Source organism: Panthera pardus, unplaced genomic scaffold, assembly GCF_024362965.1.
Source record: "Panthera pardus isolate Hobbes unplaced genomic scaffold, ASM2436296v1 HiC_scaffold_6, whole genome shotgun sequence".
NCBI classification, from domain to species: Eukaryota; Metazoa; Chordata; class Mammalia; order Carnivora; family Felidae; genus Panthera; species Panthera pardus.
Window position 1 is genome coordinate 79,040,668 of NW_026526991.1, and position 19,383 is coordinate 79,060,050.

General features: G+C 39.2%; 1 protein-coding gene across 3 annotated transcripts in view; it reads left to right on the top strand.

The window, feature by feature from the left end:
• TMTC1 (transmembrane O-mannosyltransferase targeting cadherins 1) overlaps positions 1-15,515 on the top strand; it is a 272,140-nt gene extending 256,625 nt beyond the window's left edge. For all 3 annotated transcript variants that reach the window (XM_019452365.2, XM_053894591.1, XM_053894592.1), the window contains 7 exons: positions 501-603; positions 2,619-2,754; positions 3,578-3,722; positions 4,628-4,765; positions 6,686-6,808; positions 9,889-9,966; positions 14,460-15,515. In XM_019452365.2, the coding sequence (XP_019307910.2) occupies positions 501-603; positions 2,619-2,754; positions 3,578-3,722; positions 4,628-4,765; positions 6,686-6,808; positions 9,889-9,966; positions 14,460-14,600 (864 nt within the window). In that variant the 3' untranslated portion in view covers positions 14,601-15,515. The remainder of the gene's footprint in view (positions 1-500; positions 604-2,618; positions 2,755-3,577; positions 3,723-4,627; positions 4,766-6,685; positions 6,809-9,888; positions 9,967-14,459) is intronic.
• The last annotated feature ends 3,868 nt before the right edge of the window (positions 15,516-19,383 follow it).

The following is a 19,383-nucleotide window of genomic DNA, read 5'->3' on the forward strand; positions in this document are numbered from 1 at the left end:
CAACCATTTGAGGCTTTTTCCAGTTGTAGGGCAAATCCTTTCAGATGTCCCTTCTTAGTAAACATAGGCTTGTTTGCCCTAAAGAAACTAAATATAAATATGAATTATAGGAATTTGTGCCGTTGCACTGACTTCAATTAAAAGTACACGGTGTTTGATCTCAGTGCCTATTGGCCTATTGCATACAAGATCCTCAGTAAATTAGTTTCTCCCTTTTCCATTTATGTCATTCAGTTTATTGTTGTAGTTTTTGTATTTCGGGGCTTTTTTTTGGAGAAAGAGGGTGAGCGTGCACACACGAGTGGGGCAGAGGGGCAGAGGGAGAGAGATAGAATCTTAAGCAGCTCCAAGCCCAGCACAGCCCAGCACGGGGCTCCATCAATCTCACCACCCTGAGATCATGACCTGAGCCAAACACTTAACCAGCTGAGCCACCCAGGCGCCCCTATTGTTGTTTGCTTTTAACTTTCTCATTTATTTTCCTTTGTTCTCTTTTAAAGGAGAGATTTAAGGAAGCTGAGGAAATATACCAGGCTGGAATAAAGAACTGTCCAGACAGCTCAGACTTACACAACAACTATGGGGTTTTCTTAGTTGATACCGGTGAGTAAAATTAAAGAGAACCTGTTCTGTTGAGATTAGATAATACTATCTATCAAGCAAAATGGCAACCACCCCAATAATGTCTCAGAAGTACCATTCACTTCTGGGCTTGGCAGGAAACTCACACTGTTGACAGTCACATTGCATTGTGGGGCTGTCATTTCTCCAAATCTTCAAGCTCAGCTCAGCAAAATCTGCCCAGTTCATACAGCTCTAAGGAAAACTCCCCAGGTGTCAGGAAGTAGCCTTGATGATTTAATGAGTAGCAGTCCTTTGAGTATCATTTATACAAGTTCATACACCTAAGATGATGAAACATTCCTCGGCAATGATGCAGAACTTGCCTCTGAATCTAGTTACGAGCAGATGGAAAATACTTTTCCACATCTGATAAAAAAGCCTCCAGAATTGTTTCATCATTCTTTACTTGATATACATTACGGAAACCATATTATTGTAACTGATAAGAGTACTCTTACATGACAGATGCTATATAAAATATACTTACTCCCTCTTATTAAGGCAACACTTTACTGAGCAGGGATTCTGTTTCCTTTATGATTTGTGTCCTGTATGCTGTTGGCATGCTATGAATACCTATAAAGAATCAAAAGATATTTGAATTTAATGCAAAAGCACCATTTTGTTCTCATTGAGTATTGGACTATCTGCCTTGTGGTAAAATTCTATTTTAATTATTTTGTCAGTATGAATGCTCAAAAGGGTGTTTATTTTCTAGTATATCTGAAACTTTTCTTTTTTATAGAATGCAAATTTACATTCCAAAACTCCTGGGAAACGTCCCTTATTTTTGCATGTAAAATTGTTTTGTAGTGCCACCTGCTGGTTTGTTAGCAACACAATAATACATTAAGTGTCATGAAGATCTAAAAACCCAAAGAGACCCCCTCCCTGTTGGTCTCGTCTTAGCCCTCTTCCTTCTACTTCAACAACAAATAATGCCACTCCCCTAGAAATCTCACCGGCCACCCTGTGTACCTTCTCATCACTCCCTTTGTATTCATGTGTTTTATACTAGTGAAATTCTCCCTATTACCAGTGACCTATGTATATATACATACATGGTATCTCGTTTAATGCCTAAGATGTCTGCAGGTAATAAACATTCCATTTTCAGCCACTTAGATAAGATTTCACTAGGAAGCTTCTTTGGGGACCTTATCGGAGGCTTGATTCTAGTTCTGGTCTTCATCCTCAGTTGCCCTGGGATTTCTGTCAAGTCTCCTAAGTGCACTTGCACTTTAGTGTTTATATCTTTAAAGTAATACTTTTGTTTATTTTATAATAGCTCTTAAAGCCCAAGAGACAGCTAAATGGTATCTAAAGGCAGCTAACTAGTATCAAAAATACCTGTGAAGATCATTTAATTAAAATATTTTAAAATATGTAATGCGTTGGATACACACAGGGTAGCATTATTATTATTATTATTATTATTATTATTATTATTAAAACCCCATTATATAAATCCCATTTAACAAGAATGTATCATTTTTTAAAAGATTTTCAAGATCTGGCTGATACATACTTCTTCAAAGCAGTGCCTCGATTACTATGTTGCAGTACAGTAATTGAGACCAACCCTTAGAAATTGTTTCAGGACAGTTTTGTTTCTATAATAGCCTATTCTGTTTTTTAGTATAATGAGAAGCAACAATATCTCGCATAAATAACAATCATTGATGATCTCAAAACATCATACTTGCTAGGGCAATGGCCAGAAAACACTTTGGCTAAAATGATACGTGTAATAAAAGAAATAGATTTTAGTTTTCATTGCTCTTTTACTATTAATTTCCTTGGAAGTGGGAATGAATAGTAAAATGGCCCAAAGTTACGCAGTGGCAAGGAGATGAAGCCAAAATACAAGCTAATTTACACACTGAATCATTGATGGTATGACTCAGTAATACAAAGAAGAATGATCTACATCAGAAGAGAAATTGAAGAGACTCGTGCGTTGTATAATTATTTCCAACTACCACTGATTACAGGCTCTCCGGAGAAGGCAGTGGCCCATTACCAGCAGGCCATCACACTCAGCCCAAGTCATCACGTAGCTATGGTGAATCTGGGGAGACTCTACAGGTCATTGGGCGAGAACAGTTTGGCCGAAGAATGGTATAAACGGTAAAATTCCTTTTCTTCACTTTGTAAGTTGCCCAAGGATGTCAGTAGTTGCCCTTCCAATTTTTACGTAATTGAAGCAGACATGCCTTTAGAATATTAACAGATTTTGCCAATTCAGGCAACACAGAGTCTCATCTCCAAAGAAAATAAAACCAAACCCTTAATGGTGTCCCAGTGAATGGCCTTTCTGCCTGCTGGTTAGAACACGGTGCTAAACCAAGGTTGGAATGTAATTCCTGCTTTGGTCAGTCCATTGTTTTCTGAGGCTATGGACTGCAGCCCAAGCCATAAATAGCAGTTTCAAAAATGGATGTGGTGGAAAGACTGTGCATACATCAGAACAAGCCTATCACCATTAATGGAAACGATCCTTGGAGCTCAGTGTGCATATTGATAGGTCACTAGAGACATTCTTATAGTCAGAGGGCGGCGTCATGATCTTTTTAAAAACAGTCTTCTTGATTATAAAAACCAGAGACCAGGGGTGCCTGGGTACCTCAGTCAGTTAAACGTCTGACTTCGGCTCAGGTCATGATCTCACAGTCCGTGAGTTCGAGCGCCACGTTGGGCTATGTGCTGACAGCCTGGAGCCTGCTTCAGATTCTGTGTCTCCCTCTCTCTGACTCTCCCCCGTTCGCTCTCTTTCTCTGTTTCAAAAATAAACAAACATTTAAAAATAAATAAATAAATAAAATAAAAAAAAAAAAACCAGAGACCATGTTGAAGCAGAGTCTCCAACTGTGGACTGTCATCCCTAAATCTGCGTTTTGAGCTTTCAAAAGGTACCTATTAGAAGTGTCACTTCATCTTTCTGAAAACTTAGCGCACTGCAGGTGTCCCGCAAAGCTGAGATATTATCACCTTTGGGAGCGCTGTATTATAACACTGGCCGATATGAGGAAGCTCTGCAGATCTACCGGGAAGCTGCGGCCCTCCAGCCTTCTCAAAGGGAGCTCCGCCTGGCCCTGGTAAGTAGATTGCTAAAGAAAATGAGGCGGGAACACACAGGGTGCAGTGCAGAGAGTTGGAGTCAGAAGCCTCAGAACTTCAACTAGGATGCTACAGTATATCCGTTTCCTGACTATCCATGTAACCAGTGTTAGAGCCATTCACCAAACACACAGACACTAAAAACTTTTTTAAGTTTTGGGTTCGAAATGATTTCAAACTTAAAAAATTTGCAAGAATAGTAAATAGCTCCCGTACACCCTTTCACCCAGCTCCATCAATTTTTAGCATTTTGATGAATTTGTTTATCAATGCCTTGTGTATATGCATCCATATATGTACCTATGTACATATTTAAGTATGTGTGCAAACGCATAGTATTTTTTTGTGAGCCACATGACAGTTATAGACCCCACCCCCTTTATTTCTAAGTACTTCAGCAAATAGTTCCTAAGAACAAGGACATTCTCTAATACAACCACAGTATGATTATCAAGTTTAGGAAATTAGTATCAACAATATTTTTTAATTTCAATTTGGAAATTTGCGTTTTTGTTACTCTTTTCTAGATTTGTAACAAATCAAACTCGTTATAAATGCAATGTCCTGTTGAAACCATAAGAAATCATTTCTTTTTTAAAATATTTAGGCAACTTTTTAAAAAAGTCACAAGTCATTTCACTGATGTCTTTGGTGTCCCTGCTATTCACGTATCATGCATTATTCTCCTAAATAAATAAACAGAAATGAACAACAAAAAATTAGAACCCGTAAACTGTGGGAATTCAGCTCCCTCTGTGAACCTCAGATAGAAGCTGAACATTTTTTTTTCTGGAGTGTTTCTGACACGCCCCTATTCAGAGATGCTGTATTTGATGAAGTGATGACAAACTGGCTCTGAAGCCAAGGTCATGTGGTTTTGCAGGCTCAGGTTTTGGCTGTAATGGGTCAGACAAAAGAAGCTGAAAAGATGACCAACCACATCGTGTCAGAGGAGACTGGATGCCTCGAATGCTACCGCCTGTTGTCAGCAATCTACAGCAAGCAGGAGCGCCACGACAAGGTAGAGGGACACGGGAGTCGTTTGGATCCACAGGTGGAAGATGGTGTGCACCTGACTGACTCTCCAGTCTGCACGTTTACAAGGCGGAGCAGTCTTGACTATCATCCGTTGGCATGGCCTATCTTATGGATGTTTCTTGCAGATATCCCCTTAACTGCTAATATGTCCCCTTGAAATATTTTCTTGACTAATCTTTTGTCTAAAGATTTTATGTGAGGGGCACCTGGATGGCTCAGTCAGTTAAGTATGCAACTCTCGATTTCAGCTCAGGTCATGAGCTTCAGTCTGTTAGATTGAGCTCTGCTGACATCTCAGAGCCTGCTTAGGATTCTCTCTCCCCCTGTCTCCCTCTGCCTCTCTCTCTCTCTCCCTCCCTCTCTCTCTCTCTCTCTCTCTCCATCCCCCCCAAAAAATAAATAAATAAATATTTAAAAAATAAATAAAGATTTTACGTGCTATTATCTCAGTTTGTTTTCACCTAACTCTATAAATACTAACTTTATATGCTCTGTCATTTGTATGCTTTATCATTTTCCATGTTCCTTCAAGTATATTTTTGTAGAGTCCTTATAACACCCTTATATAGGTCAGTGACCCTGTGTTGCAACTGTTATTGTTTATCTCCATTTTAAAAGTAACATAGCCAGTAAACTTATGAACTGACTCAACAAAATATTTATTGAATGTCTGCTATATGCCAGACACTGTGGCAGGTACCAGGAATAAAGCGGTATAATAAAAACAAACAAACAAACAAAAACCACTTTTGTCCTCATGGAGTTTATAGTAGAAGAGGAAACCAAGATTTAAAAAGCAATCGCAAAACAGATATAAAATTATAGCTGTGCTCAGTATGTCATGAAGAGTGACATGGTTCTCACAGGCATATAATCAGGGACCTGAGTGATCTGGGAGGTTAGGTTCCCTGCAGAGTGATATGAAGGTGAATGCTGAATGATAAATAGGAGTTATTAGACAAAGGAGGGCAATGAAAAGCATTCTAGGCAGGATAAAGTATGTGCAAAGGCCCTGTGGCAGCAGCAAGTAGCAAGCCTGAGGGATGGGCATGAAGGGAGCAGGGCACTGTGTAAGATAATGGCTGTAGAGGTTGCTGGGGACAACACCCCACAGGGTCCGGGACCAGGGCAAGGCTTTTGTTTCATATCTTGGGAGAAGCTTTGGGGTTTTTTTGTTTGTTTTTGTTTGTTTTTTGTTTTTGAGAGAGGGGGTGGGGAGTGAGCAAGGGGCAGAGAGAGAGAGAATCTCAGGAGGGGCAGAGAGAGAAAAAGAGAAGAAGGGCTTGTGTTTACCTGAAGTGGAGCTCAAGCTCACTTGAAGCAGGGCTCAAGCTCACCAATGTGGGGCTCAAACTCACGAACTGTGAGATCATGTCCTGAGCCAAAGTCAGACGCTTAACAACTGAGCTACCCAGGCACCCCAAGCTTTTGGGATTTTATGGAGAAAAGCAGCATGGTGAGGTTTGTGCTTTGAAGGGATCCCTGGCTGCAGGGGATGGGGCAGTGGGTGCTGGGGGGTGGGTGGTGGTGGGAGGGGGCCAGAGTTGGCACCAAGGACCTAAGAGGAGGCCATGATTGGAGGGGTCCAGACGGACACAGGCAGGGCAAAACAAATGATGCCAGATCTTGTTTCCTTTCAGCTTTATCACATGATCTTCCTATGGAATGGTCAAGGACATTTCATTGTCACTAATATAAATGGAAACCCTGGAGTATAGGGAAATTATCTGGTCAGGGCCACATTATTTCTCAGTGAGAACATCAGAGAGAATGAAGAATGTGTTTTGATTGTCATTTACCACACCAGCTAATACATAAGAACAAAAAGTATACATTTTATCATTTAAGTTAGTTTTTCTTCATCTAATCTACTTATTCTGTCTTATTTTCAAACCTGTTATAGGCACTTGATGCTATAGACAAAGCTCTCCAGCTGAAGCCAAAGGACCCTAAAGTCGTATCTGAACTTTTTTTCACAAAAGGAAACCAACTAAGAGAGCAGAATCTTCTGGATAAAGCTTTTGAGGTATAAACACTTAATAAAATTATGTTATTAAATGAAGGGATTCAGATTAATACTCTCAATCTTTAATGAAGCATATGTGGCAAAATTTAAGATCATTGGCATGTTTGTGGAGTGAATTTTCTGATTAATTACCATGATGTTATATGTATCATTTTTATCATTGAGCCTTTGGATTTTTAGTATTCAGAGTTCTGCAATACCTCCACATTATTTTCTGAATGATTACTTTTAACTTGGTGCCTAAAGCAATTCCACATTTTTCCCTCAAACCAGTTTCTCTCTCTGCCACCCTCACTCTCTCTGTTTGCCTGCAATAACCCTCTAGTCTGGGTGGACTAGTGCCGAATAGCTTTGGCATTTCCACACATCCTTATAACATCCTTCTACACTCCCCCCGTCCCCAATTCCCCACAGATTCCCTGTCAGAATCCACTGACACAGCCTGTGTCCTCCTCCTTCTGGAAGCTCATCTGGCCTATCCTTTCTCCTTGGACTATCCTTTCTTGTTTCCCGTGAACTTTTAAAACATTTACTGTCTCTACAAGTCATTTGAAAGTATCATATATTACACTGTATTGTTAGGTCTCTTTCTCCTCTCCCTCTGTCTTCTCCGTCCCTCGCCTCCCCACCCCCTCTGGGCCCCGTGCATAACGCCTGCTCCCCAGTTAGATTAGACTTCTCCTTATAGAAGGGGACTGCTTCCTTCTGTGTTCCAAAACATAACATCTTGCATCTTATAGGCATTCAAATAAAATTTATACACAGCTTGAAATCAAAACGATATTGCAAGCAAATAGAAATGTTATAGAAATACCAAGCATTTCTGGTAAAGCCACAAGTTGGAATTAATGAAGTCATAAAATTACACTAAATACAACATGGGGAAAGTAAAATTTTAAATGATATTGTTTTTGAAAACAGTGAGTGATTTTTAAAATATTCAAAAACACATGTAAAGATATTTGGGGAAACTAATTTGAATGTGAACCCTTAAATCAGAAACAGTGGCATATTTAAAGCAGAAAGTGTGCACTTTTCTCTGCCCTGTGAACATTTTTTTAATGTTTATTTATTTCTGAGACAGAGACAGAGCACGAGTGGGGGAGGGGCAGAGAAAGAGGAAGACACAGAATCCAAAACAGGCTCCAGGTTCTGAGCTGTCAGCACAGAACCCGACGCGGGGCTTGAACCCATGAACTGCGAGATCACGATCTGAGTCGAAGTCAGATGCTCAACCGACTGAGCCACCCAGGTGCCCCTGTGAACACTTTTTAATACCTTAAGTTACTTATACCTAACGTGACAATTTGATTAATGTGTAATTAAATTATAAATAGTTATTTGGTATCTATATCTGTATCTTATACATTGTATTGAAAACCAAAGTATTTTCTAGTTGCTTAACTAATAGATCAAATAATCATTTTAAAGTGGCCAGATTGGGGTGCTTGGATGGCTCAGTCGATTGAGCATCTGACTTCAGCTCAGGTCATGAATTCGCAGTTCATGAGTTTGAGCCCCACGTCGGGCTCTGTGCTGACAGCTGAGGGCCCGGAGCCTGCCTTGGATTCTGTGTCTCCCTCTCTCTCTGTTCCTCCCCCACTCGTACGCCCCCTCTCTCTCAAAAATAAAGATTAAAAAAAAATTAAAGTGGCTAGATCTATGAAAGGTAGGAGTAGGGCCTTGGGCTAACAGTAGCAGATAAAATCTATTAACATTTTTATTTATGATTACATGTATTCAGTATTTTAATCTTTGCAACAGTCATATAAGAAAGCTATGGTCATGGTCTCCATCTTACAGTTGAATAAACTGAGACTCAGAGGTTGTGTAACTTGCTCAAGGTCACAAGGGGTAAGAGATGGAGCTGGGATTTGAATCCAGGTTCCTAACTTCTACCCTACACCCTCATCTCTGTTGATAGAAATTAACCCGAGACACTTTCTTCAGGTTTACTTTAGCAGCTTTTTAAAGGCATAGTTTCTTATCGTTTGCTTGCTTCTTTTTTTTAACGTTTATTTTTGAGACAGAGAGAGACAAAGCATGAACGGTCAGAGAGAGGGAGACACAGAATCTGAAACAGGCTCCAGGCTCTGAGCTGTCAGCACAGAGCCCGACGTGGGGCTCGAACTCACGGACCGCGAGATCATGACCTGAGCCGAAGTCGGCCGCTCAACCGAGCGAGCCACCCAGGCGCCCCACGTTTGCTTGCTTCTGTTAAAACTAAAGTAGAGGAGGAATGGTTCAGATTCTGTTTACTTCACGAATCTGTTCCATTGGAGTCTTGCTAATGAAAATAGCAAAGACATTAAAATATACACACGGATCCTTAGCTTTGAAATTGAAAGTAGCACTCTTAGCCTTTAGCTTTATTTAGGGGACCACTCTTAAGTGCAGACCCAGTGGAGAACATGCCTGTGACGTTAAACAATGTGCAAAATATTACAAATATGCCGCACAGATATTACATTTAATGGGATACACATTTTCAGACCAAAAGAAGTGTTTGAGGGAGAAGTAACTCTCTTCAGACCTTTCATGCAGCAGAAGATAAAGGAAGACTGTAATGATTAAAACTATCCCCTAGGAAAATGGAAGTCCTTAAAGAAGTAAGAGCATCCTGTCACGGCAAGTATTTCAGCATAGGCTGAATAAACATGCCAGTGACATTGTGAAAGGAGGTGCCACACTAGGGCTAAGCTGTGTGGGAAAATACTCGAAGATGCTGATTATTAAAAAGAAAAGTATTCTTACAAACTCCATTTACAGTGACTAAGGCCAAAGCAGTTTTCTTGCAGATCAAGACCAGAGAGAAATGATGCACTGTAATAAAACCACCTGGATTCCCCACAGGTGTCCTCAGGCTCTGCAAGCAAATCACACAGTTCAGTTTCCTCCACTTCCGAATCATCCATTTTGAAAAATAATTGAAATAAACGGGAACACCCGTGAGCTAGTGGTGTCTGCTTTCATTGTATTAACCATTTAAATTCTCACTGATGAAGAAAGTGGTTTCCACGTCTGTAGCATGAAGCATGGGTTCTCGTTACTCAGCCTGAAGATGTTTCTTGTATGTTTAGAGCTACAAAGCAGCCGTGGAACTGAATCCAGATCAAGCACAGGCCTGGATGAACATGGGTGGAATCCAACACATCAAGGTAGGAGAATAATTCACTTCCGTGTGGACTGGCTTTTCTTTGCGCTTTCTCTTTCTGTCTTTTCTCTCGAAAGATTGAGAAAGTATTGTTTATTCCCTCTTTGAGTTGTCTGAACACCAAAAACATAGGTGTTTAAAAGTGAAATTAGGAGTTTATGTTCATCTTGTATTATCGTGATATTGAATATCATGAAACCATTTTAAAAATAAATCTATACAAATTAAATCCCATGATTTTACTTAACATAAAGAAAATTGTGTGCACTTAGGAGAAGTATCATCGCACAGCAAGTGGAATCTGCTTATGTGAACTAAGTCCTTGTTGGAGCTTAGCGTAGCTCATTGTCCTACAGTTTAACTCACGGTCAAGACTACAGTGTTACTTTACATATCACTTTACTATTTCTTGTATCGAATGCGCCTTTTACCCCCTAATCTTTTTCTGAAACACAACGCTGTTTACTTGTGGGTTTGTTTTTTGTTCTTCCAAAAGAAAAAGCTACCTTTGAGAGAAGCATTAAAAATGACCTGGGGAGGACTGCTGTCTGTAACTAATGAACTCAAAGACTCACATTCACTCGTTCATCCATTCATTTGACAAACATGTATACAGAGCATGCTATGTGCCAGGTACTCTTTTTGGGAGCACTGGAAATAGAACATTGAACAAATAAGACAAAAGTGTCTGTCTTCGTGAAGCTAGCGTTTAGTAGGGGAGACTGGTAATAAATAAATACATACATGCATACATACATAATATATATACATACATATATACATACATATATACGTATATATGTACATATATATACATACATATATACATATATGCATACATACATACACATATAAAATATATCATGGTGCTATGGGGTAAGAGCTGAAATTTAAAATTAAGGTGGCTGGGAAGGCCTTACTTTAAAAGTTATTTTGAGTAGAGAACTGAAGGGAACAAGCCGTGTGGCACAACAGGGAAAGAGCATGTGCAAAGGTCCTGAGGTATGAGAGTACCAGCTGTGTTTGAAGAACAGGGAGGAGGCAAGTAAGACGAAATGGTAGAAGCCAGAGTCAAAGAAGACACAGGGCCAGAACATGCAGAGCCTTGAAGGGGGATTGTAGGGTCCTTGGCTTTTATGCCATGCCAAATGAATTGGGGTCCTTGGAGGACTTTCAGCAGAGAAATGCCATGGTCTGACATGTTTTCAAAGGATCACTCTTGTTTAGCTAACCTATTTCCAGGCTTCTACCTGTCTTTATATTGATAAAATAACAATATAGTGATTAGGATTTAAACAAAAGCCTAATAGGGTTCACTATTAAATGGAAACTGGTCATTCTCAAAAACACAACAAAACAAAAAGGTGACTCATGATTATGCAACTGGAAGGCAATAATGGGATAGTTACTCTGTGACTGACAGCCTTGGTCTAATAGAAGAACATGGATGGCGAATCCAAACATGACATTTATCAGGGCAGAATAACCTGAGCTCTGACCTTAATGATTTTCTAGGGTGTCCAACAGTATAAACTTACTTTTCGAATAGTAACATAATTTTAAATAGTTAAATAGCATGTTAAATAGTTACATTTTAAAATAATGCACGCTCAGTATGTTTTTAGATGGGAGTGTGTCTGCAACTTAAAGCAGCTGGGTTCCCCTGTTAATGTAAAAAGTCCAATAAATATACTCAAGACTTTTCCAGAAAGTCTGGAAATACAGGGATAATAGTACATTCATTGGACCCTCAGATTAACAAGTGAATCCATGCTTTCCATTTAGAGGTACTTCCCCTAAAAAGGTGTCTGGAGGTTGAAGAAAGATCTGTTAAGTGTATGACTTTAAAATGTAATGAGCACAAGATTAAAAATTAGTTTATGCAGCTTTTCATCTCTGCAAACATCACGTATTAGGTTAAACAATATAAAATGGCCATGTTTGGAGTTTAAAAATGGCCTCATATCAGTGAATTCATACAATGCAATCCAGCATAAATGTGGATTGGGATGTGGTCATATAGATGCCACCATTAGGAAGCAAAAGTATTATCATGAGATCCTAAAGAGCAATCGTTAGCTTTCTGTCTTTTTGCAGAAAGTTAGCCCTTAGTAGCAGAGTGCTCCCATCAGTGTCAGCCCATCCCAGGCTCGCTCCTTCCCCGAGCCCGGGTGAAGCTTAGGATACTGAGGTTGCCAGTTGGAATAAGGCTTTGCAAAGAGGCGGCATGAAGAGATGAGAAGAGAGTTGTCTCTTGTTTATACTGCTTGGTAATAAAAGATAATTATTATGAAGCTCTATAAAGGATGGAGTGGATAGAATAAAAATCTAAAATACATTCTTTATAAACACACAATTGCATCAACTGGGCCATACCACAAAGTACTATTTTCAGTACTGTCCTATGATAAGAATATGCATTTTCTAGAATGGCATTGTGCAGTAGACCTCTCTGTGATGTTGGAAATGCTCTGTATCTGCATGGTCCAAGGCAGCAGCCACTGGCCCATGTGGCTGTTGAGCCCTTAAAATGTGATTGGTGCAACTGAGCAACTGAATTCTTTTTTTAAAAATATAATTTATCATCAAATTGGTTTCCATACAACACCCAGTGCTCATCCCAACAAGTGCCCTCCTCCATGCCCATCACCCACTTTCCCCTCTCCCCCCACCCCACATCAACCCTCAGTTTGTTCTCAGTATCCAAGAGTCTCTTATGGTTTGCCTCCCTCCCTCTCTGTAGCATTTTTAAATTTATCATAATTGATTTTAATTTAGATAGCCATGTGGGGTCAGTGACTCCCATAGTGTAGATAGCACATTCCTAGAAATCAGATCATTCAGATTTGCTACCTTAGCATCTCAGAATTGAATCAAGGGATATAACTTTTAAAGAGTAATAATAAGGCTTCCAGTTTAATCAAGAAAAGAGCAATTTGAGGAAGAAAAGATAACTCTAGGAGTACATTTTATATGAAAGGATAAAGAAAGCTGGTGATCAAAGAAGGAAATGCCAACACACCGGACTGAGGGCTAAATTCAGGGAAAACTCTTGTAAGAGCAACTTCCAGGTCAGCTGAAGTACAAGCATATTTTCAGAGCACACATGTTCAGTCATCTGCATGTGTGTGCTAAGCCTGATACACATCACAAGACACTTGGAAGTTAAATGCTGGAGTTGAAAAAAATAATAATTGAATGTAGCAAACCCAGGTTCTCACTTGTTCAGAATTCTGTTTAGCCTCTTGGGAGAATCAAGGTTAATAATCAGAAACGTTTTCCTTTTCTGCCATTTCCACCCTCCTTTTCACCACTATGGCGAGCCAGTGCTCTAAGTGGACAGTGTCTGCATAAACCTGGATGGTCTTTTAATAATGACAACAATGGTAGCATCAGATTGAGTGTTCACTGTGCGCCAGGCAGTGTCCAAGCTCTTAACATGTATTCACTCAGCTGGAAGATAGTTAAGCATTCAGTGAATATTAGTTGCTAGTCGCGACCTAGTACTTTCACTTAGAAATGCTGTTTTAAATTGTGATGGGAATTCAGAGCGTAACCGGTTTTCTTCCACATGGAGCTGCAATTGAGCATAAAATAGAGCAAACTGAAATTTGGGGGAATGGAGAGAACACTCACAGTCATAGTTAGGAGACATGGCAGGACACGGATCTGAAAGAGGGTGGACCAAATAAGGAAGGTAAAATTTAGTTGCAGAAATGGGCCTGGAAAACAAGAATTGTGACTAATTTGCTCAGAACCATCTGGGACGGGGCACACATGGTTTCCAGTTAGAAAGCCATTGAACAAAGCAGATAGGGGTCAACAGAGGGTGGTGATAGGTGTCTTTAGCAGGTCCAGGGTGACGTGCCTTCCTTCCCGCTTTAAGAGGATCCAGCAGGTACGTATTGTCACACGCCTTGGGTAAATTTAACCCCATATTCCTATAAGTTCTTTTCATTACATAAAAACTTACATTTCCATTACAGCCTGTATTAGGCAAAAGTTGCTTTTATGTCTTAAGCTGGAGATGCGAATAACTTCTACCACTAAAGAGTTACAGTGGATTTCTATTTAATCATCACAACTTGTGCAGTTTCAAAAACATTTCCCACAGATCTCCCTCCATTCCGTCTTTCTCTCCTCTTTCTCTCTCTGAATGTCTAGCCATGGCTCCATGTGATTACTAAGGAATAGTTCCATTATGAAATGACAGCCTCATGCCCTACATTAGTAGAATTGAAAATCTGGTTTTTTGCCATTTCACCTTACACTATAACTCTCATCCCTCACATTCTCCAGCTGGCCTGGTACTTAAAACAAATGGATTCTCCAAAAGCACCAACAGATAAGGATAAAATTTTGCCCATGCAGTCAGGGGTTCCTTCTGAGGACATATGTGTTCAACTGGGCCAGAAGGTCTGTTTCCTAGTCTCCCTGTTCTCCAAGAGAGTTCCAATGGGTCAGAATAGATCATTGTTCCCTTTCTTTTCCCCACAGGGAAACTATGTGTCCGCAAGAGCTTATTATGAGAGAGCCTTACAGCTGGTTCCAGACAGCAAACTGCTGCAGGAAAATCTCGCCAAACTGGATCGCCTAGAAAAACGATTACAAGAAGTTCGAGAAAAGGATCAAACATAAGCAGCACTGGAACCAGTCTCGAGGGACAGTGCTGGTGCCTCTGGAAGAGGAAAAAGTGATGCAGGCTCGCTTTCACAGCAGCAGGGGGGCAACAAAGAAGCTTTCCTGTCTCTCTGCGTTCAGGGGGGCACATTTAGGGACACCGCTGGCACCTCTGTGCTGAGGGACTTGCATTTCCATGGAAGAAGACAGAAAGAGCAAGCAAGAGCTAGGCCTGAGAGGAAGGAAAACAACTACTACACGTTTTGCAGATTTTTGTTGGCTTTAATTCCAGATTTCCCTTCATCTATTTCTCTGCTTTCCCAGCTTGAGAAGCTAATTCCATCTCTTAGTGTAGACTTTTATGTCCCAGAAATACATGGGCTTGAAATGCTATGAAGGGAGAGCAGCTCTTCTTAATGAGTTTTTTCAAAGAGAATAAAATCTCTGGGATAACCATTTGGGAAATTCCACCAAGAGGTAGCTCATTGAATTCTCCAGAACTGGAGATGAGTAATAGTTTGTGTAGAATCTTCTGGAATATATGGGGGAAAGGGCTCTTGTTAAGTGAGCTCTGCCTATATTCCCCTGGGGATAATCCCCCTAGAGCCCAATTGAAGAGTAAATTAAATTCCACTCTGATGCAATCTTTTCCTGTTGCCTAATATATCAAAAAAAGGAAGCTTCTGGAATTGTGTATGTGTATTCTTATCCCTAGGGGAAAATCAAGGATCTTGGTACCCCTAATTCTTTATGGAAATGTTTAAGATTATTTTAATTTTATTACAAGTACTACTAGAGTAGTGGTTCTGCTCTAAGATTTCAGAAGTGCTTTTAGAATCATAAATGTTTCTGCCTCCACATATATTGTTATTTTGGTGGAGAAAAAATAGTATATTCTACATGAGAAATATTAAAGATATTAACTAAGAGAAATGTTCTACTTTGTTATCTTAACGTTCAGTCATCCAGAGATTTATTATTTTTTTGAAAACTATATTTAACCATTGACAAATCTTTACAGTATATCACAGAAATCTTCACAGACTATAAACAGATGGAAAGGGAGCTCTATTGATTTGTCTACTGGGTCTCGATGAGAATTCTGCGCTTAGAACATGAGTGATGGAAACTTGGAGTTCTTGGTTCTGTATTTATAATTTTGGAGATTTCATGGAGAATGCTGAAAAAATCTAGGGGAAAAAAATCTCAATTTGTAATTTAAAAAATATATATTTATATTTAAAAGATAGAGGTAGCAAAGTTGAATTTACAATTTGACCTTTGTTTTTTAGTGTTATTTATTTCATAACTTATAAAATATTTAATATATATGTGTACACACATTTTTTCCTGTACATACTGGTTTTAATAGTAGCTTTCAGAACTGATCATACAAAAATTACAAATCTGAATTACAAAGTAGTTAAGTTTTAACAGCCCCTCAAAAATTTTGTATTGATTATTCACTTGCTGAAGCTAAAGAAATTAAGAATCAGACATCAGTGTTTGGGTGGTAATATATTTTGGAAGTGAAGAAATTGGAACACCTGATTCTAATTTGGCCATCATCATAACCTTTAAAAAAAAGGAGAAGAAGAAGAAGAAGAAGAAGAAGAAGAAGAAGAAGAAGAAGAAGAGGAGAAGGAGGAGGAAGAACAACCACCAAGTGCTGTTCACAGCTCTGGGCCAGGTGGCCTAAACATGTAGTACCCTGAAGGCACTCAGATTTCACATGCTCAGACCAGGGCAGGGTAAAAAGTCTGTTTCTTCTCAGCACAGTACCAGGAAACACTGCCCCTCTATGTTGTTATCTTTTTGTCAAGGTAAGTCTAGTTTAAAAAAAACTTCTTTGGAAAGGGATGATGGAAGGAATACTTTAAATGCAAAGGATTACAGAATTTGAATTGGCATACATGTATTTGTATGCATCAATAATCCAATAATATATGTATTACCACTATGATCTTCTGTTTCTAATAGTCCTTTTAGCCTTATATATCATAACCTTTTCCAAAATTTTATTTAAAATATTTTTCTTGCCTTCAAAATTATACTTGTGTAGTCCTAAGGCCAAGAAATGTACTAGAGTTTATTTTAAATGATCAGCCCACTCCCAAATTGAAAAGCATAAGCCTAGCTAAAAACAGTATCTAAGACTTTAATCACAACTTTTTAAAATAACCTGTAACCAAAACTCACACTTAGGAAATTAATGGAAAAGACTAAGCCCCAAGTTTTGAAAAGCTTTTTTTTCTCAGCCTTACTTGAAGGGCTGCTAAAGGTATGAGGGTCCATTAGTGGGAATAATTGAAATGGCAGTCACAGTGTAAAAGTTTCTAAGGGAAGGGGTCACATGACTTTCAGGAGACTTCTTCTATCTTCTTTTGGGTGCTTTTCTCTCTCCCCATGTCTTTCTGTCTCTCTCTGTCTCTCCCCCTCCCCTCAATCTCTCCTTTCATTCTGTCCCTCCTCCCCCTCCCCTTCTCACTATCACTCTGCCTCATTCTGTGTGCACACACTGGCAACTCTTTGAACATTAAAAGTAAGCACTGTTTGTTGGGTCAGATATTTTTATCCTGATTTAATAATGTCACTGAGATGTAGCCAATGAAATAGTTTTCATAGTTAAATAGTGCCTATAAGAAAATAAATCACATGTTATTTTTCAAAGATATTAAGTGTATTTTATAACTATTTTTATTTGGTTCTTGTAACATGAAAATAATATTCATTCTTATCAATAAAAGCAGGCTAGTCATGGAGATCTATCTAGATTGCCCTTAATAAAAGCATGCTTGGCATGAGAGTTGATAGCCCTTTCTGAGATGGAGTCTCAGAGCCAGCTTCATGAGCATGCACTTCATGTGGCCCCTCAGGGTCCTGCACTCAGGCACCCATGCTTGGTCAAAGGCTCTGCTTGAAATTCTTAATAATTTTGAACGACGAATCCTGCAATTCCATTTTGCGCTGGACCCTTAAATATGTAGGGTATCCTCAGCGGGAGGGAAGTTGAGGACAAGACAGGAGTTGCTTTAGTCTGGGTGAACACTTGATCTGGTGATCAGTTTTATTTGTGACTGTGTTACTCTGGGCAGCATTTGCTTTTTTTTCTCAGCTACATTTCAAGTTCCTTGTGTATGTCTGTTCCCTCTTACTGCCAGGCTATCTAACCTGTCCTTCTGTCCTACCTAGAACCAGTTCTCCTTGTCTTTAAAATTCCCAGGAAATGACAGTCCCTTGACACAGGAGCCATGACAATGGCTTTACCAGTTTATTTCAACCCTAAGAATTATTCAGAATTTTTTAAATGATCCAGATGTTTTCAGTCTGTATTCATAAAACATGGTCCCGTGATGTAACATAGGTAAACTAAACCAAAGATTCAAATGCCTTGGAGGAAAGGAAATTTTATTTTAGGGAATCCTGAGATATATTCTTTTGGGCTTATTTGTTTTGAGGTCTATCATAAAACAAAGAGGATTGTTGGCACTTTAATTACAACTTCCTATAATACTTCACAGCCCCTAGCATGAGACTCTGACATTTGTCACAGGTCATACCTCATCTGATGCAGGGGTTTATAGTGGTTGCACGATGCTTCTGGGCAACTGCTCTTCAATGGGACTAAATGAGAAAATCCAAACTGTTCTATACAAACCCACCTACAAAAGCTATAATTGGAGGGGGAATAAAAACAAATGTGTGGTTTCTTACTGTCTCTATTAAACATTCCAGGCCCCTCAGGTTGACGAGCCGCATTCAGCTGATAGTTGAGAACTAATCCCTCACACATACCGGCTCTCAAGCCTGGCTGGGCTGTAGGATCACCTGGGGACCTTTGGAAATCTCTGAGATGCTGGCTGCCCAGGTTAAGATGCTAATATGCAGCTAGGCTGCGGAACACTGTGGGCTAACAACTTTAATGGACTTTTATAACCCTTCTCAAGTTGTGCTTTTAAATCTAGGCTACAATGAGCCAAAGAATTCTAAAGAATAATTGATGGCACAGTTGATTGGTTGAGACTATTGTTTCAAGATTGACAGACAGGTCGGTTGGGTAGGGTAGTTTGCACTTGTGGCAGTTGGACTATAATTTGACCTTACATTTTTAGAATTCTTGGTCCTCAGATGGAGAGGAATTGCCATTTGTATACACCAGACAAGTCACCCAGTATGTAAAACTCAGAAGGTGTTCATGGCATAGAGTATATTCCTAAACCTATGTCTCTCTTGGTTATACACATGTAAACTTTGGTTAATTATTTCTTAATTGTACTCATTAGAATCAGTTTTTGAGGGGAAAATGAAAAAACTTTTGCTCTGATGTGTTAAGGATTTGCCTCTTACGTTAATCAACCTATAGGATATTAGTAACAACAATCAAGGCAAATGTAGTTGTAGGCGGTTTGTTTGTTTTTAATTTTTCACCTAGTTTCCAGATCACATTTACTTTGATTAAATGGCATGTTCGTATCCCAATGATGACAAAATGTAATTATCTGACATCTTTTGGCATTTTAAAAGAGTAAAGACCTATCAAATCTTGCATTTAGGTTGCAATTAAGATACAAGTTTACAATGCCAAATACACACACACACACACACACACACACACACATACAAGGAAACATTATAACTTTTATAATTATTCTTGAAGTTTTGATGTAAAAAAATATGTTGAACAGTTCTTCAAAAAATAGCACCTCCTCCATTATTTTTGTTTTTAGGAGCCATTAACTTAAAGGGAAGAAATAAAATAACTATAATCAAAGGAGTGGTTTAATATCAGCAAAATAAAATG